Source organism: Podarcis raffonei, chromosome 10, assembly GCF_027172205.1.
Source record: "Podarcis raffonei isolate rPodRaf1 chromosome 10, rPodRaf1.pri, whole genome shotgun sequence".
In the NCBI taxonomy this organism is placed as follows: Eukaryota; Metazoa; Chordata; class Lepidosauria; order Squamata; family Lacertidae; genus Podarcis; species Podarcis raffonei.
In genome coordinates, this window is record NC_070611.1 from 58,139,977 (window position 1) to 58,155,833 (window position 15,857).

General features: G+C 43.8%; 2 protein-coding genes across 5 annotated transcripts in view; one reads left to right on the forward strand and one right to left on the reverse strand.

Moving 5' to 3' along the window:
• Positions 1-15,857, forward strand: part of B4GALNT3 (beta-1,4-N-acetyl-galactosaminyltransferase 3) — a 237,224-nt gene that overhangs the window by 63,113 nt on the left and 158,254 nt on the right. For 2 of the 3 annotated variants that reach the window (XM_053407152.1, XM_053407153.1), the window contains exons 12-20: positions 1,167-1,267; positions 2,242-2,321; positions 3,166-4,171; positions 5,900-6,195; positions 7,924-8,077; positions 8,521-8,593; positions 9,499-9,652; positions 10,381-10,507; positions 11,034-12,677. In XM_053407152.1, the coding sequence (XP_053263127.1) occupies positions 1,167-1,267; positions 2,242-2,321; positions 3,166-4,171; positions 5,900-6,195; positions 7,924-8,077; positions 8,521-8,593; positions 9,499-9,652; positions 10,381-10,507; positions 11,034-11,139 (2,097 nt within the window). In that variant the 3' untranslated portion in view covers positions 11,140-12,677. Of the gene's footprint in view, positions 1-1,166; positions 1,268-2,241; positions 2,322-3,165; positions 4,172-5,899; positions 6,196-7,923; positions 8,078-8,520; positions 8,594-9,498; positions 9,653-10,380; positions 10,508-11,033; positions 12,678-15,857 lie in introns of those variants that run through there. The other variant, XR_008332580.1, reaches the window with a different exon arrangement.
• The window catches only part of NINJ2 (ninjurin 2), a 50,990-nt gene continuing 49,433 nt past the window's right edge, over positions 14,301-15,857 (reverse strand). For both annotated transcript variants that reach the window (XM_053407164.1, XM_053407165.1), the window contains exon 4: positions 14,301-15,612. The gene's annotated coding sequence lies outside the window, so the exon portion shown is untranslated. The remainder of the gene's footprint in view (positions 15,613-15,857) is intronic.

A 15,857-nucleotide genomic window follows, 5' to 3' on the forward strand; every position in this document is an offset into this window, starting at 1 on the left:
AGTGGCATGTGATGTTAGTGGATCATCTAATCATGATCTATTGCTCCACTGTCATTTTGTGTGTGCTTGCATGAACTTTCTTTCAAAGTGGTAGCTGGATGTGAGCTCATGTGGTGATGCCCAAGCTCAGTAGATTGCCTCTGTTTTGCTTGCTCTGCTCCTCTAAGTTTGCCTCTGTTTTGCTTGCTCTGCTCCTCTAAGTTCAAACGTATCTTCTCCACTTATCTTGGGACCTTAGTAGGGAGCCGCTCAATTTTGGTTGCCACACATTTGATTGGCCGAACACCAATGGCATTCATTATTTCTCCAGTTTAGGAGCTAACTGGGATAACTTGCCACATTGAGTTTACACTTTCTTTTAACCAGTTCACCCAGATGAGAACATTCCTGTAACATGAAATAATGAATCTCTGTAGTGCAGAGCTTTCCAAACTTTTCATGTTGGTGACACACTTTTTAGACATGCATCATTTTGCCACACAGTAATTCAGTTTTACTAGCAAACCAGAAGTTAAACTAACCACTTTCCAGCCCCCCCCCGGAGGAGCGTGGGGCGTGTTCACATCACACACCTACACACTGCAGCCGACACACGCACATGTCGCGACACATAGTATGGAAAGCTCTGCTGTAGTGGATCAGTCAACATCTCAGACCTTAAATACCTTATGGGAAATGCAATTGATTATTTTGAGCAGTACTTGATGGTCATTTGAGTAGCATAGATGCTCAGTCACCCTGAAATTGCAGCTGCTGTCATGTGCTTCACTGTTTGTTTCTGTTACAGAAGAGTTAAACCCAGGGCTTTAAATGTTGTTCTTGTTAGCATATATCGGCTACCTTTTTCAAGCTCAAAAATAAGGAAAAGAGCTTCTAAATGTTTACAGGTGGTTATCTCTCCTCTTTCGTTTTGGAATAAGTGACTACAAAATCAATAGCACAACCGTTGTCCTTGATATGGAAAAACTAAGCATCTCTCTCAAAATTCTACACACGTACACAACAGTCAGTATAAATAAATCTGAGGCAAGTTTATTGATTTTGGGGCTAATAGACCTGAGCTGTGCTCTGAAAACTTTGGCTGTCCTTGATCACACAAAATAGTCCTGAAGTTTAGTTTTAGTACTGATATTTTTTGTGTGTGGACTCCTCCCCTCCCTTTCTAGGTCCATTTGTCATTTGTATATCCCAATGACTACACTCGTTTGACGCACATGGAGACACATAACAAGTGCTTTTACCAGGAAAATGAATATTTCCTGAACAGGTAAAGCCTTCCTTCTTGGTAACTGAACTCTGTTGCTTTGTCACTGGAAAGCAGGGGCTGAATTTTAGGAGAAAGGCATTTCTAAATAAAATATGTAAACTTTTTTTTTTGCTGTAGAAAGTCTTTTCAGTAACTTGGTTCCTGCTAAACATGATGGGATCTGAGGGTGCCGGGTGCCTTCAGAAAGTCAAAAGGAATAAAAGAATAAAGACTGCTTCACACCGGATTATTTCCTATGTGTTTTTCTACATGGAAGAGAGATCTGTATTGCCTTATGCAAGCAGAATCTAAAGCTGCTATTGTTGTTTGTTACAACCAATGTCCTGTTCACTGCCCTCACTTATTCAGTTAGCATTTATTATCTGTTTCTGTATCTAACATGGAGTCCATGGCAGCTTACAGTATATTTTTTGTTTCTGTCACTCAGTCCATGTAACTATATAAATCACCCTTCTTTTTATCTAAATATCTGGCTATCCAAATGCACTCGATACTCCCTACCCAGAATATTTGCTCGAAAGAGGGTTCACAGTTACCAGTATTGCAAGAAATATTTTTTAAGAAGCTGCAAGATACTTTTGGAACTGAAAAATAAGTAGGTTGCGTTGCCACCAGGTGGATTACAAGTGCAAGGAATGGGGATGTAGTAGGATTAAGGGCCAGTTTATATGATCAGCACATTAAAACACAAACTAGGTTGTGGAGATGAAGGGAACAGCCCAGACTTCTCTGTCATGTTACGTTTTCTATGGGCAGAGAGTTTTATCAAGGGAATAGCATAAGAATGCAACCTGCTACCTGCAGCCTGTAAGTAGTACAGTCCAAGCGGACTTTTACCACTTGATTCTACTGGTTGCATAAAATGACTCCCCTTAAGCAGAAGAGATGTTTAGCAGAGCAGAAATGTTGCATACTGGCTAAGCTTAAAGAGTGTGGCAATTGTAATGCTTGGGTTTGCTTTTTAACTCCTGCAGATTTGGATTCTCCAGGTATGTGAAAATGGACAAGCCAGAGGGGAGGAATTCAGTTTCTGAGGAAACAACTAAGTTGCCAGGTATGGAAAAACCTGGAAAAGTTGTTTTATGGTTGACTAATGAGTGATAAAGAAGAGAGAGACTGCAATGGGCACTGGTTTCATATCTACATCAAATGAGGAACAACCAGAATGGGAAACATGGCTGACTAAGATGCTTAGTTCATATGGAAGCATGTCCACCCCCCTGTTCAAAATGCAACAGTTATAGAATCATAGAATTGCAGAGCTGGAAGGGACCATGATGGTCATCTAGTCCAACCCCCTGCAATGCAGGAATCTTTTGCCCAATGTGGGGCTCAAACCCACAACCTTGAGATAAAGCGTCTCATGCCCTACCCACTGGGCTAAATGCATCAAAAGAGAAACTTGGGATGCCTTTATTTTTCACCTATAGGCCAGGGTATTGCTAAGTAGTTAAAGGACTTGGGGCACAGGTTCATGACACAAATTTGCATATGCTAAATTTTTATATATGGATGCCTCTGGAAATTAAGATGATGGATGACTGGATGGTCATTGCTCACCAGTATTGCACTATTCAGGCTGCATAAACACTGTACCTTTAAAGCACATGAATTCCCCCAAACAGTCATGGGAACTGTAGTTTGTTATAGGTGCTGCGAATGATAGCTCTGTGAGGGGGAAACACCAGTTCCCAGGATGCTTTGGGGGAGGCCATGTGCTTTAAATGTATGGTCTGTATGAAGCCCTGGTCACCATGTAAGTGTTGGGATTTTAGCTCCCACAAGCTGCCAGCTGCAGGATGTTGAGTTAAGAATTACTTCAAAATTAAGAAGAGAGAGCGAGAGAAAAACAACAACAACCAAGGCACAAGATATGTAATTGTGTTTGATCTTTGCAGGCTATGAAGGAGAAAATTTTGATGATGCTCAGTATGAAGACCCAGATGACATGCATCCTCCATTAAGCTCCTCCAGACCCAAAGTGAAAAGAGCTCCCATCCTGGCAGCGGAGTACGCCAATGTTTATGATTATTCCCCACTAAAGCCTCGGGCTCTCCTGTCAGTGGCTGGGAAAGGTACACAGAGCAAAGCTGCTAAAAAGCGGGTAATGACATTGGTCGACCAGACCAACAATAAAACCATCCCAGAAATAAATTCACCAGTAGGAAGGCTGTATCTGAACAGCAGAAACCAAGAGAACTCTCCTCACCGTGATAGAAGTGCCCATGAGTTGCCAGCTACCAAGAGGAAAGGAGGAGATGAGGGCATGCAGACTAACAAAAGGACCAAAGGGATTGGGGAACAAAATCCCATCAGTCGCAGGGATTCAGCTGGAAGGATCCCAAGAGAGACTTTGGGTTTTAATGCAAATGGAAATATGGACCTGTCATCATTAGAAACCACAAAAACAAGGAGGCAATCCCAGGTGCTTGACAAAGGAGCAGGGAAGGCAGCCCTCCAGGAACAGCCTGCTCATGAGGACCAATGGCTTAACCAAGTAGATTCGTATATAGCCCAGCACAAGGCAGCAGATGCTGCGAATGTCATTTTAGGAAGAGTGGATCTGGATCCCCAGCCACCTGTCAGGACTGATTCTGCCCAGCCAACAGTGCACAAGGTGGAGGATGAAGAAAAGGTGGTGGTGGTCGAGGAACAAGAGGAAGAAGAAGAGGAGGAGGTGGAAGGGGAGATAAATGAAGAAGAGGAGTTTCGTTACATGCCTGCATTTGACCAACTAGTGAACTGGCAGCAGACTTTCAGGGCAAGTAACTTGGACTTCCAGGTGCTGCGGACAGACTGGATTGACCTGAAGTGCAACACTTCAGGGAACCTGCTCTTAAAAGAGAAGGAAGCCCTTGAGGTCACTCATGCATTCCTAAAGAAGCTCAACCAGAAGAACAAAGGGTAAGCCAAAAGTCACCTTGCAGACTCTCTCTGGTCCTTATTAAGGCTGGCAACTCCTTGGGTCTGGATAGGTAGCTAAAAATGCTGTCAGATCTCATTGTGAAATGAGGACTGAGTCACTCTTCATCCTTAAAAGGGATGTTTGGATATGTTCTTCCGTAGTCTTGGGGAGCTAGGAACGAGCTCTGATTTCGTCTGGTCTTTATGTTTTGGCATTTTCACTGTCCTACTGAGTGCCACAGACTTAAACTTGGAACCTTTTTTTTAATTCACTGCATTTATATCACACCTTTTCATCCAAGGAGCTCAAAGTGGTGTACATGATTCTCTACCTCCTCATTTAATCCCCACAACAACCCTGTGAGGCCGAGAGGCAGAGACTGGCCCAAGGTCACCCATGACCAAGTGGGGATTTAAACCCTGGTCTCTCAGGCCCTAATCCGACGCTAACCACTACACCACTGAGCTATGATACCTTACTCTCTGCATCAACAGAGTCAATAGCTGGAGGGTGGAGTTACAAGGAGTTCAGTCCAGGGTGCTGACCTTCAGCTGCTTAGGGCTGGACCAGTCTCCCCTCAGCAGGTGCCCTCCAGATTCTACAGGGCCCCAGCTCTCATCATCCCTGACCCCCAGCCACATTGTCTGGCGCTGATGGAGTCAGACAACATCTAGAGGGAGTCAGTTTAGGGACAGCTGGGTAGACCTGGCCAATGCTTGGTCCTAGTCGCTTGACAAGCCCAGTGGTCTGTGGTCAGTATGGGATAGTTGCAAAGCAGGAAAGGGCTGAAAGGGGGCTGTCAACACTACAGGTTGGGAATCTGCGGTGGGCTTTGGGTCTGGACTGCTTGAAGACCACTGCAGGATATGAGGCAAGTTTGTTTGGGAGGTAGGAGTTGTCTTGCCTTGTTATGGAACTTGCCATTTTTATTTTAGTTTGGAAAGGGTTGGTGGCTGAACATAGTTGGGGGGGGGAACATTGGCATGGTGAAGGCATTAGTATCTGGCTGATCTCTTGCAGTGAAAACAAAAATTAGGCAAAGGGTAACAGTGCAAATGTTTTGCGCATCAGGCCTGTGGACCTGGTGCTTGGTCAGACACGGCCTAAGAACCTGGTGTGCAAACATGATGCTACATTAGAAAAGCCTGCTGGATCAGGCCAATGGCCCATCTAATGCAGCATCCTGTTCTCATACTGGCCAGCCAGTTGTGTGTGGGAAGCCTGCAAGCAGGATCTGAGCACAACAGCACTCTGCCGACCTGCAATTCCTCCACAAAGCTCAATACCACTTACGGAGAAGTACATCACCAAATAAATAACTCTGTATGTAGTTTCCAAAAATTCATTGTACAAGAAATTCAACACCTTCTTAAATGATATTTACAATACCAAAATAATACACAACTCAATATCTCTAAGCCAAACCCGCAATTCCTAGCAATTGGTGTTCAGAGGCATACTATCTCTGACATTGAGCATAGCCATCACGGTTAGTAGGCATACATAGGAAGACACAATTCCTTCGTATAATAGGAAGACACATTATACCAAGTCAGACCATTGCTCCATCCAGCTTAGTCTTGTCTGCATAGGCAGGGACTTCCCAAGTGTTCAAACTGGGAATGTTCCCAGACCATCCCTGGAGACGCCAGGGCTTGAACCTGGCACCTTCTGCATGCAACACATCTGCTCTGCCACTGAGCTGTGGCCCTTCATGCCAATTTCAGGCGATTCCAACTGCTGCGCATCGTCAATGTAGAGAAGCGGCAGGACCACCTGCGAGGCAGCCGCTACCTTCTGGAGCTGGAGCTGGTGGCACGGGACAAGCGCATTGTCCGTTTCTCAGAATACGTATTTGCACGGGACTGGCATGGTAGCAGCAGCGGTGAGGAGGAGGGTATTATGAAGGATCTGGCATGGGGCCGCCAGCGCCACTTGTTGGCCAGAAAAACTGAGCCAGCCCTGTGCTGGCCAGCAGGCTTTTCCTGGAACCATCGTGCCGTTGTCCACTTCATAGTGCCAGGTAAGGGGGATGTAATAGCTTTATGATCTTGTCAAAATAGCTGCAATGGAGAATGATGGGATTTTGACTTCTGCCACCTGTACTTCACCTGGTAGAGGTGCTATATCAGGGAGATGAAAAGTCTCAACCATAATTTCCCTCTGAGTTTGTATGCTATATCCTACATTATAGAACAGTATTTTTAGTTCCCATCTGGGACGCAGGTGGTGCTGTGGTCTAAACCACTGAGCTCCCATTGCTCTGTCCTAGCTCCTGCCAACCTAGCAGTTCAAAAGCATACCGGTGCAAGCAGATAAATAGGTACTGCTGTGACAAGAAGGTAAATGGTGTTTTCGTGTGCTCTTGGTTCCATCACGGTGTTCCATTGCACCAAAAGCAGTTTAGTCATGCTGGCCACATGACCTGGCAAGCTATCTGTGGACAAATGCTGGCTCCCTCGGCCCGAAAGCTAGATGAGCACCACAACCCCATAATTGCTTTTGACTGGACTTAAGCATCCAGGTGTTGTTTACCTTTTTTTTTTTACATTCCCATCTGGCAACCTTAATTTTTCTTCTTCTAACTCTCAGTGCCTGGTTAATGCTCCATGCTCTTTCTTATATTTCCGGAAGACACAGCATTTTGTTTCATGTATCTAAAATTGTCACATATCCTAAAATTCTCCTAGGACAAAATATCCATCTTAAGGTACTAAAACAGAATCGGTCGTCATATTTAGCTCCAGTTTTAGGTAACATCCGTCGAACTAAAGGATGTGTGATAAGTGTGTTTCACAGGAGCACAGAAAAGCCATAGGTGTGGGCTTGGGCTCTAAGAATCCAGCATCCTAAGAACTCCACATCTGTGTTGGTGTTTTGTTTTGCTTTGTTTTGGTTTTAAGTTATGCATGAAAGGAGCTAAGCAGAGGTTTTCCTCCAGAAAAATTCAAGGGATGGAATGTCTAGGTATTGAACCCCTCACAATCCTCATAACTATCGAAACCATATAATATATATGATTATTTGTGTGTGCATTTTTTTTTACCAAAATAAAGAGCAGGGTATCTATTGCAAAAGGAAGGAAATAGTGAAAACATGCTTAATTTGGACAATTTGTTTGTAGCTTTTGTCACAGAACTTGGGTTCCCTTAGCGCAGAATCAATTTGGATAATTATTTTGCACTCACAGCCCTAGGTTGATGCCACAGTGTCATTGAGCTATGCTATTTAGAGAATTCAATGATGAAGCATAGCAATTTTTCCCCTGATATTGGCCTAGATAGCCCACTAAAGATTCTGCCTATGGTTGGACAATACAAACTGGTCAGTGAAAGACTGATCCAGGAAAGCATACCTGCTTTCCTCTGAGCAAACTGCTTCATTCTCTTCACTGCGCCTCTTTGTTTACTGTATAGCAATAATGCTGTATATCTGTATTTGATAAATTAGTAAGCTCTTAAGCTGCCACAAGACTTCATATATTTTGCTGCAGCAGGCTGACATGGCTGCTCCTCTGGAAGCAGCTGCATTTGCATCTGTAGCTGAATAGGGATATGATGAGCAGCCTTATATTTAGTCAGACTCTATTCCATCTAGTCTCGTGTTAGAGGTGTCAGCAATTGCATATAGAGCCATGCCCCTGTTTACTAGAACAGGAAGCAAATTGTGTATGTGTGTGTCTTGCCCCCTTGGGACACAAAACCAACTCTGACCTCATTCTGTTTTTCTCTTTGTTCCCGGTGCCAAACAGTGAAAAACCAGGCACGTTGGGTGCTGCAGTTCATTTCTGACATGGAAGAGCTGTTCAGGGTTACTAAGGACCCCTATTTCAACGTCATCATCACAGACTACAGCAGTGACGATATGGATGTAGAAAAGGCTCTGAAAAAGTCCTCATTGCGCAGGTGAGGGCAGATTTATTGCATTTGCGAACAGGAACATGGGCCAGCATATTTGAAGCATATAAGGGACTGATGCAATAATAATAATAATCCTTACTCATAGAATCTTAGAGTTGGAAGGGACCTTGAGGGTCAACTAGTTCAACCCCCTACAATGCAGAAATCTCCACTAAAGCATCTATGCCAGATGGCCACCCAACCTCTGTTCTACTGTCAAACACCTCTTACCATATACTTCTGTTGTTGCAGCCTAGAATAGCATTAACTGGTTTTACTGCTGCATCAGCTTGTGGTCTACTACAACCCCTAGATCCTTTTCACACATACTATTGGAAAGCCAGGTGTCCCCCATCTTATATTTGTGCAGCTGATTCTTCCTGCCTAAGTGTAGAACCTTACAAAGCCTTACTTTGTCTGTAAAAATATAACCCATTTCTTGTCTTCAGGTACCAATATTTGCGGTTAACGGGGAACTTTCAGCGCTCCGCAGGCCTGCAAGCTGGGATAAACCTAGTGAAGGTGAGTGATAGCTGGCTAGGGCAGAAGCTGTGAACTACAACTCCCATCCCCCCTGACCATTGGCCATGCTGGCTGAAGGTAATGGGAGTTGTGGTCCAAAGTGTATGGAAGGCAGCAAGCTGGGGAAGGCTGAGCTAAAGCGCCTCAGCTCCTAAATGTTAGGTAGTTTCGGAATGATTTAAAGGGGTTTAATATAAGGTTTTCTTTGCTCTGGAGCTTTCTCTATGAAAACCAGCTCTGCAGCACTCAATTGGAGCAAATGTCAATCTGCAGAAAACCTGAATTGACATTTGTTCTGATGGAGTGCTAAAGAGTGGGTTAGCGGGGGGCAAAAATAATCAGCCTTGCCTGCTCTGACTCTCTACAGCAGCCTTTCTCAACCTTGGGTCCCCAGATGTTTTGGGACTACAACTCTCATCAACCCTAGCTAGCAAGACCAGAGCTCAGGGATGATGGGAGTTGTAGTCCAACAACATCTGGGGACCCAATGTTGAGAAACCCTGCTCTTGGGTTTCAGGTGGGATAATCCAAGCCTTATCTGGAGATGATAGGGATTGGGGCCTTCTGCAGGTAAGACAAGATGCTCTATGGCTGAATGAACATAAACCACATGGAAGTAGATGTAGGTTGAACATTTGGGTTCATCTTTCTAACTGAAAGAGTGGTTCATCCATAAAAAAAGTCTGCCTATAGTAGTGGAAACTCTTTACACACACACACAAAAATTCAGGTATCTGACAGGTTTGTTCTGCATATAAGAAGTTGTCTTGGAGCTGGAGGGTGTTGCATGATGTTGTGTGATGTTCACATCTTCCTTGAATGGGCGTTTCTGTGAGCCTTTCCCCACGTGCACGAGTGTACTGTGGATAACGACCTGACTGCTCCGTTTCTCTGCTTAATTACAGGATTTGCACAGCATCATTTTCCTGTGTGATCTTCACATCCATTTCCCATCAGGGATCATTGACTCCATTCGGAAGCACTGTGTGGAAGGGAAAATGGCCTTTGCACCTATGGTTATGAGGCTCCACTGTGGTGCATCCCCAAAATGGCCTGATGGTGAGGTGCTGCAGGGAGGTTTTTTGCATAAAACCCATATTCTTCTGGTCATCTTTCTTCCTCATTATCACAAACAGATTTTTCTACAGTTCATAGTTTAGCCTTGTAGAGATGGTTAAAACAGCGGGTTCATAACAGAGGGGGGAAGGTCTAGGACAGACAAGGAAAATATTCTGTATAGAAGGTTTGGTAAAATCTTTGTCAGCCCAAAGTCAGCAGTCCTTTCTGGGCAACTTCCCAGGGCCCATGTGCTAGTGGTGGCTTGGGGTGGAGAGAGGGAAAAGTGGGTGGGGAAAGGAATGTACAGTACTTTCCTTGGTTGGCTACTTTTTATGCATAATCATACATTCCTCTCTACCCTCCTTCCAGGCAAGTAGGAGGCAGTATCAGAATTCCAGGACATATTCCTGCCAGGCAAAACTATTCAGGGAGGGCGCAAAGCAGGGATCAGTGAGGGATGTGGCCTGGGGAGATTCATGAGGACTGCAGTTAGCCCTTCCACCCCCAAGTCCTGAAGTTCTTCACTCCGGCATCCTATTACTTCCCAATGAAGAGTGGTTGCAACTCATTAGGATGTGTGTGTGTGTGTAGAGGATTTTAGTTGGATCTTTCCCTATTAATCTGTTACATGTCTGGACCAGTGGGTGCCAAAAGTTAGTCTGAGAACTTTAATTTTTACTAATAAACCATGTAGATGTGGCTGATGCTTTTGTGTTTCGCTTTCATAGGCTACTGGGAAGTGAACGGCTTTGGCCTCCTGGGTATATACAAGTCAGATCTAGTTCGTGTTGGAGGCATGAACACCAGAGACTTTGGGGAAAAGTGGGGAGGAGAGGACTGGGAACTCCTGGACCGGTGAGTGACGATGTGCAGCAGCAACTGGCTTTGGGTTCTCTTCTCATAGGAACATAGGAAGCTGCCTTATACTGAATCAGACCATTGGTTCATCTAGCTCAGTAATGATGGATGAAGTCTAAGGGGGAAAGCACAATGTGGAACAACTAGCAAATAAAAGCAATTAACCAAACCGCTATTAAGCACTAAGTTTCATCCTCGTAAAAAACTTCCTCCTACACGCAAACAGAGCAATCTTACATATTCACTCACAAGTAAGTCCCATTGGTCCAATAAAAACCCACTGCCACTGAAGGGTCCCCCTTACTCTTAGTTGGAGGGGTAGTTTCCTGTGGCTGCCATTCCTGTCCCAACTTCTCACCCTCCGGATCACTTGCTTAATCAGTATTTAGAGTCCCGATCCTGATAAAGACCTGGCCCATGGTGCTTTAAAGATTCCCCCACCCTCCCAATCCAAGCTCCACAGAAGCAGGCAGTTCTAGTTAGCCTCTCATTCTAATCTCTCTCCTTCCCTCTCCTCCCACAGGATCTTTCAGGCTGGCCTGGAGGTGGAACGACTCTCTCTCAGAAACTTCTTCCACCATTTCCACTCCAAGCGGGGCATGTGGAACCGACGGCAGCTGAAGATGTGATGAACATTTGCACTTGCAGTGCAGACTTTATCCAGGCATGTCGAGGAGAAGATTCCAGTACTACAGAAGTCAGAATATGAATTTAGGCGTTATGAGAAAATAAGTTCAGGCGCAGAACTGAGAGCTTTAATCTTGTGAGAAAAATGAAAATGGGAAGAAAACGATCCTACCTCTAGTGTCTTACATCCACGACAGCGATCTTTTTAAGAGCACAAAACCAAACTTTCTCACCAGCATGTCACAGATGCACTTCTGGGAAGCAAAAAGCACACATAGGAAGCTGCCTTCCTCTACGTTAGACCAATTGGTCCATCTTAGCCCAGTATTGTCTGCACTGACTGGCAGCAGCTCTCCAGGGCTTCAAGCAGGAAACATTGTCTGCCCTACCTGGAAATGCCGCAGATTGAATACGGGACCTTCTGCATAAAAAGCAAGTGCTCTACCACCAAGCTATAACCCTTCCCCTTTCCTCTTCCTCTGCCTCAAAAGCCTCTTTTTGTGGTGCCTTCCTACTTCTTCCGAGGTTTTACTGAAATGCTTTCACTTCTTAGAAGCATCAGTAATGCCGCAGTTCTCTGGTCAACGGGTACAAATGAAAAGGAGTGCCTTCCACAGTGTGTTAGAAAGAGGAATATAGCCTCATTATGTGTAGTGTGAGTTGTTTTTAATGATGCTTCCTTTTTTGAGATACTTGAACAAAAACTGTGTCCTGAAATCCATGCCTTTGGACCAAAGTCACTCTGATATGTGGGCTGTGTCTGAATGTGCCTGTACATAAGCCCAGCCAGGACATACTAAAGGGGCCTAGCGGAGTCTTCTCCTCACTTAATGCATATTGTGCTCTGCTCAGGTACAGCAAAAAGAATTATGTTGAAGCCTTCACCTTGTGGCTTGCCTGCATCTGTATTTCTCAATAAGTGGCCTCTCTCTCTCTTACCATTAAGCTGAGTCAAAACCCTGTTAGGACTTGAGATAGGTTTTTGGCACAGAATTGTGTTTATCCTGACAGTCATATGAAATGGGGAAAACAGGGAACTGGAAATATGAACTTGAGACAACAACCCTTGAATAGCCTAGAACTCGAGAGATTAATGTACAGCAGAAATAAGGAAACTCTGGGCTCCCAGATGTTGTTGGGCTACAACTGCCTTCATCCCTACCTAGCAGGACCAGTGGTTAGGGATGATGGGAACTGTAGTCCAAAACAAGCTGGACACCCAAGTTTGGGAAACATTGATCCCTGACAACTGTCCATGCTGATCAGTTGGAATTCTAACAACATCTGAAGGGCCAAAGGTTCCCCATCCCTCATTTACAGTGCAATCCTGGGTATATATTTTAGAAGTCCCATTGAGTTAAATAGCTTTTATACACTGTCCTCCCACCCCTTCTATTTATTTTGTAGTTTTAATGTTGGTTTGTTTGTACTCTGATTTTAATGTGTTCCAAGCCACCCAGAGGCGGGGGAAATAATCTTTTTTGAAGGACAAGATATATTTTGTAAAATTAATTGATAAATTAAAGTTATGGTTTTGTTACTACGTTTTGGTACTGATTATGAATGAAGATCAGGTGTCCTTGCATCAGAAAATATGTAAGAAAATGAGCTATCTACGTTGCAGTTTTGGAAGGAGTGGGAAGAAGTTTTGCTAACTGGAAGCCTGACACCTTCAGGAAACAAACCAGTCCTTAAAGCAGGTCACACAAAATGGGTAACAGCTGTGTGTAAAATAAGGAGCTGAGTTGCAGGTGGGTTAAAGTGTGTGTGTTTATGTGTGCCAAATGATAATGGAAATGACATTTTCTGTCTCTGGAAACATATGTGTTTCCAGACTCCTTTCTTTTTTTAAGTCTTTCTTCACCCACTGTGGCCCCACCCCCATGCAGCATAAAATTATTATAGTTTTTCAAGCCTCAGTATGGAGCAGAGGAGGGGATGAGGCAAGGAAAGGAGGATGTGGGTTGGCCTGTGGGTCAGTGCTTCCCCCAACCCAATTTAAAAACAAAGTAAACCTCTTTTTTCAGAACTATTATTTAATCCTGTTTAAATGTGTGCAGATTTCATTGATTCAACAATATCTCTTTGACTTGGTGACACACAGATACATAAACATCAAAAGTTGGGTGTGTGGATCAGGATTGGGTTTTGCTATGAAGTCAAAGAAGGAAATTCTAAGGTCCTATCCTGAAAGGACTTACCTGTATGAATCTATTGTTTGTTTGTTTCAGTGTCATCAATGTCACCTTCACTGAAGTACCTCTACACCTTTTATAGCTTGTGTGAATATCTGAAATGTTCTTTCGTATATTTAAATTGAAATGTGTGCCTTATTGATGAGTCCCAAACCTTTTCTTACTTGCAAGAGGAAGCATAAGTGCCTCCGTTTACAAATACAGATTCCTTACAGAAAATGTGTGTGGTGTCTTTTTCTGACCCTCAAATGTCTGCCTACAAAGTGGACCAATCTAATGTGAAATTTTTGCATATGGGATCTGTCTCCTCTTCTGTATCTGGGTAGCTATGTACTATTCTATAAAAGGATATAAAAGAAAGATGTTTAGTGCTTAAGATTTTCATTCACAGTCTGCATTGAGTAATTTGATATACAGACCAAGCCACACCTTTGGATAAAATATACTTTAATAAATAAAGAGAAAGCAAATAGTTGGAATGTGCAAAAGATGCACCAGTTCTAAGTGGGATGACAAAATTGCAAGTCCTTTATAAAATATTGTAAGAGTGGCTAAGGACAGCATGGGAATAACTTTCAGAAGCAATGCACTGTTTACAAAAATCAAGGTTAACTTGTACAGCTTAAAATGCTTTGCATTACTATGCATAGTATTATTGCCACCAGCAGAGGTTTATAATGCAATTTATTTTTTGCCACATGCAAGCTGATGGTCTGTATTTCAACTATAATCCTAGTTTTATACCTTTTTTGTGTGTATACACAAACACAAAATACACTTTTAATTTTTATTTAAATAACAGAATTTGTATACAGCTCAATTGCAAAAAACTAAGCAGTTTTACATAACAATTTACACTCGTGGAGGAGCAGGACTAAGTACAATGAACGTCTGTGTGTGGAATTACCTCTCCTGCTTGGGCAAAACATAGAAACTATGGGAATCTTGGCTCCAGCAAAATAACAGGAGTTTCAGCTAGTTGCATCAGAGCCTCTGCACCACCACTGATTACTGGATCAGGGTAACATAATGCTCTTCATTTAATAATTGCATTTCTCAGTGTTTTAGTAGCTGGGGCAGACTCTTCTCTGAGCTAAAACTGGAGGTACACTTCTCATTCTTACTTTTAGGGTAAATAACTGTCCACCCTCTGAGGAGCCAACAACTTGTGCTCCTGTGTGAGTCACTATTTGGGACTGGTCATTCTGTTGCATCCCATCATTGAGAGCAGTTGATCCCATTACACAGCACAGAAACAAAGTCTCATCCGGAGACATGCATCCCACACTAATTCACTGCTCAGGTGGACGCAAAGCAAGAGCAATGAATCAAAAAGAAACACAGTGGGCAGCCTCTTCTCTGGGTGGATGCTGTGTGCTCATACAAGATGGCTTAGTCTGCAATGCTAACTCCACTCCCCTGGCAGCAAGCCCCACTGAATTCAACAGGACTGACTTCTTAGCAGTTGTGGTTAGGATTGCAGCCTTAAATCATTTTTTTCTCCTACTTTGCAAATCTGTCTTCATCTGACAACTTAGTGTCCTCTTGGACAAAATTTGAACTAGTGACCTAGCACCTGCCGCCTATCAATTGTGCTCATTTGTAATTCTCTTCCAATGTTTTATTTTGATACTGTTGTCCCTGTCGCTTACATTGACTGCTGCTGCCATTGATGGAGTACATCAAGTTGAATCACTGAGGGCTGCTCCTTTCCTGATGGGAGCTGGGAAGCTCTAGCTGAATGCAGTCCTCTGAATTGCAGAGGAATCTCATTACAGCCAGGGGCTGAGAACATTTTTCATACAGTCCCTTCTGGGGCAGAGACAGAGAAGGAACAAACTTTTTTTCATGTGTATGGTAGGCTAGTTTTTACACACACTCACACTCACTGAGGAAGGGTGCAGAGTAGGGCTAGTGGGTGATGTTAGCTGGGGAAGAGAGGAGTGTTCGGCTGAGGAAGAAGTCTAACTTTGGGAGAGTCCGAGAAAGGCCTGGAGGGCTGCATTTGGCTCTCTGGCCTGAAATTCCCCACTACTCCAGTACAGGAGACAAACATCATTATGGGTTGAGATGAGGAGAGGCTGCTGTCAAGATCAGCTGAAAAATTATTCACCTCTTCAGAGCTGTAAACATGTTGCAGAAGTAGCCCACAAGGAGCAACTGATGTAATTGCAATAGGGTTCACCCAGGCAGTTGTGTATCTTAAATGGATCATCAAGTCTGAGATCAATAAGACTATACGGAAAGGCATTCCAGCTATCTTCTACCATGTGCTCCAGCCTGCAAGGAAAAACAAGAGGCTCAGGCAGGTTGTGCATCTTACTGTTGATGGTGACAAGGATCAGACTCCTCTGCTGTGGAACTGTCTCCCTAGAGATAACCACCCTTTTCATATGGGGGGGGGGAGAGAGAAAGAGAGAAGAAAGAACTGCCATCATCCCACTTCATTACTTATGAACTGCCTAAGAATAATGATTGATGGAGTATCCTATGTCCAAATAGGCAAAAATGGATGGTGAGTGCTT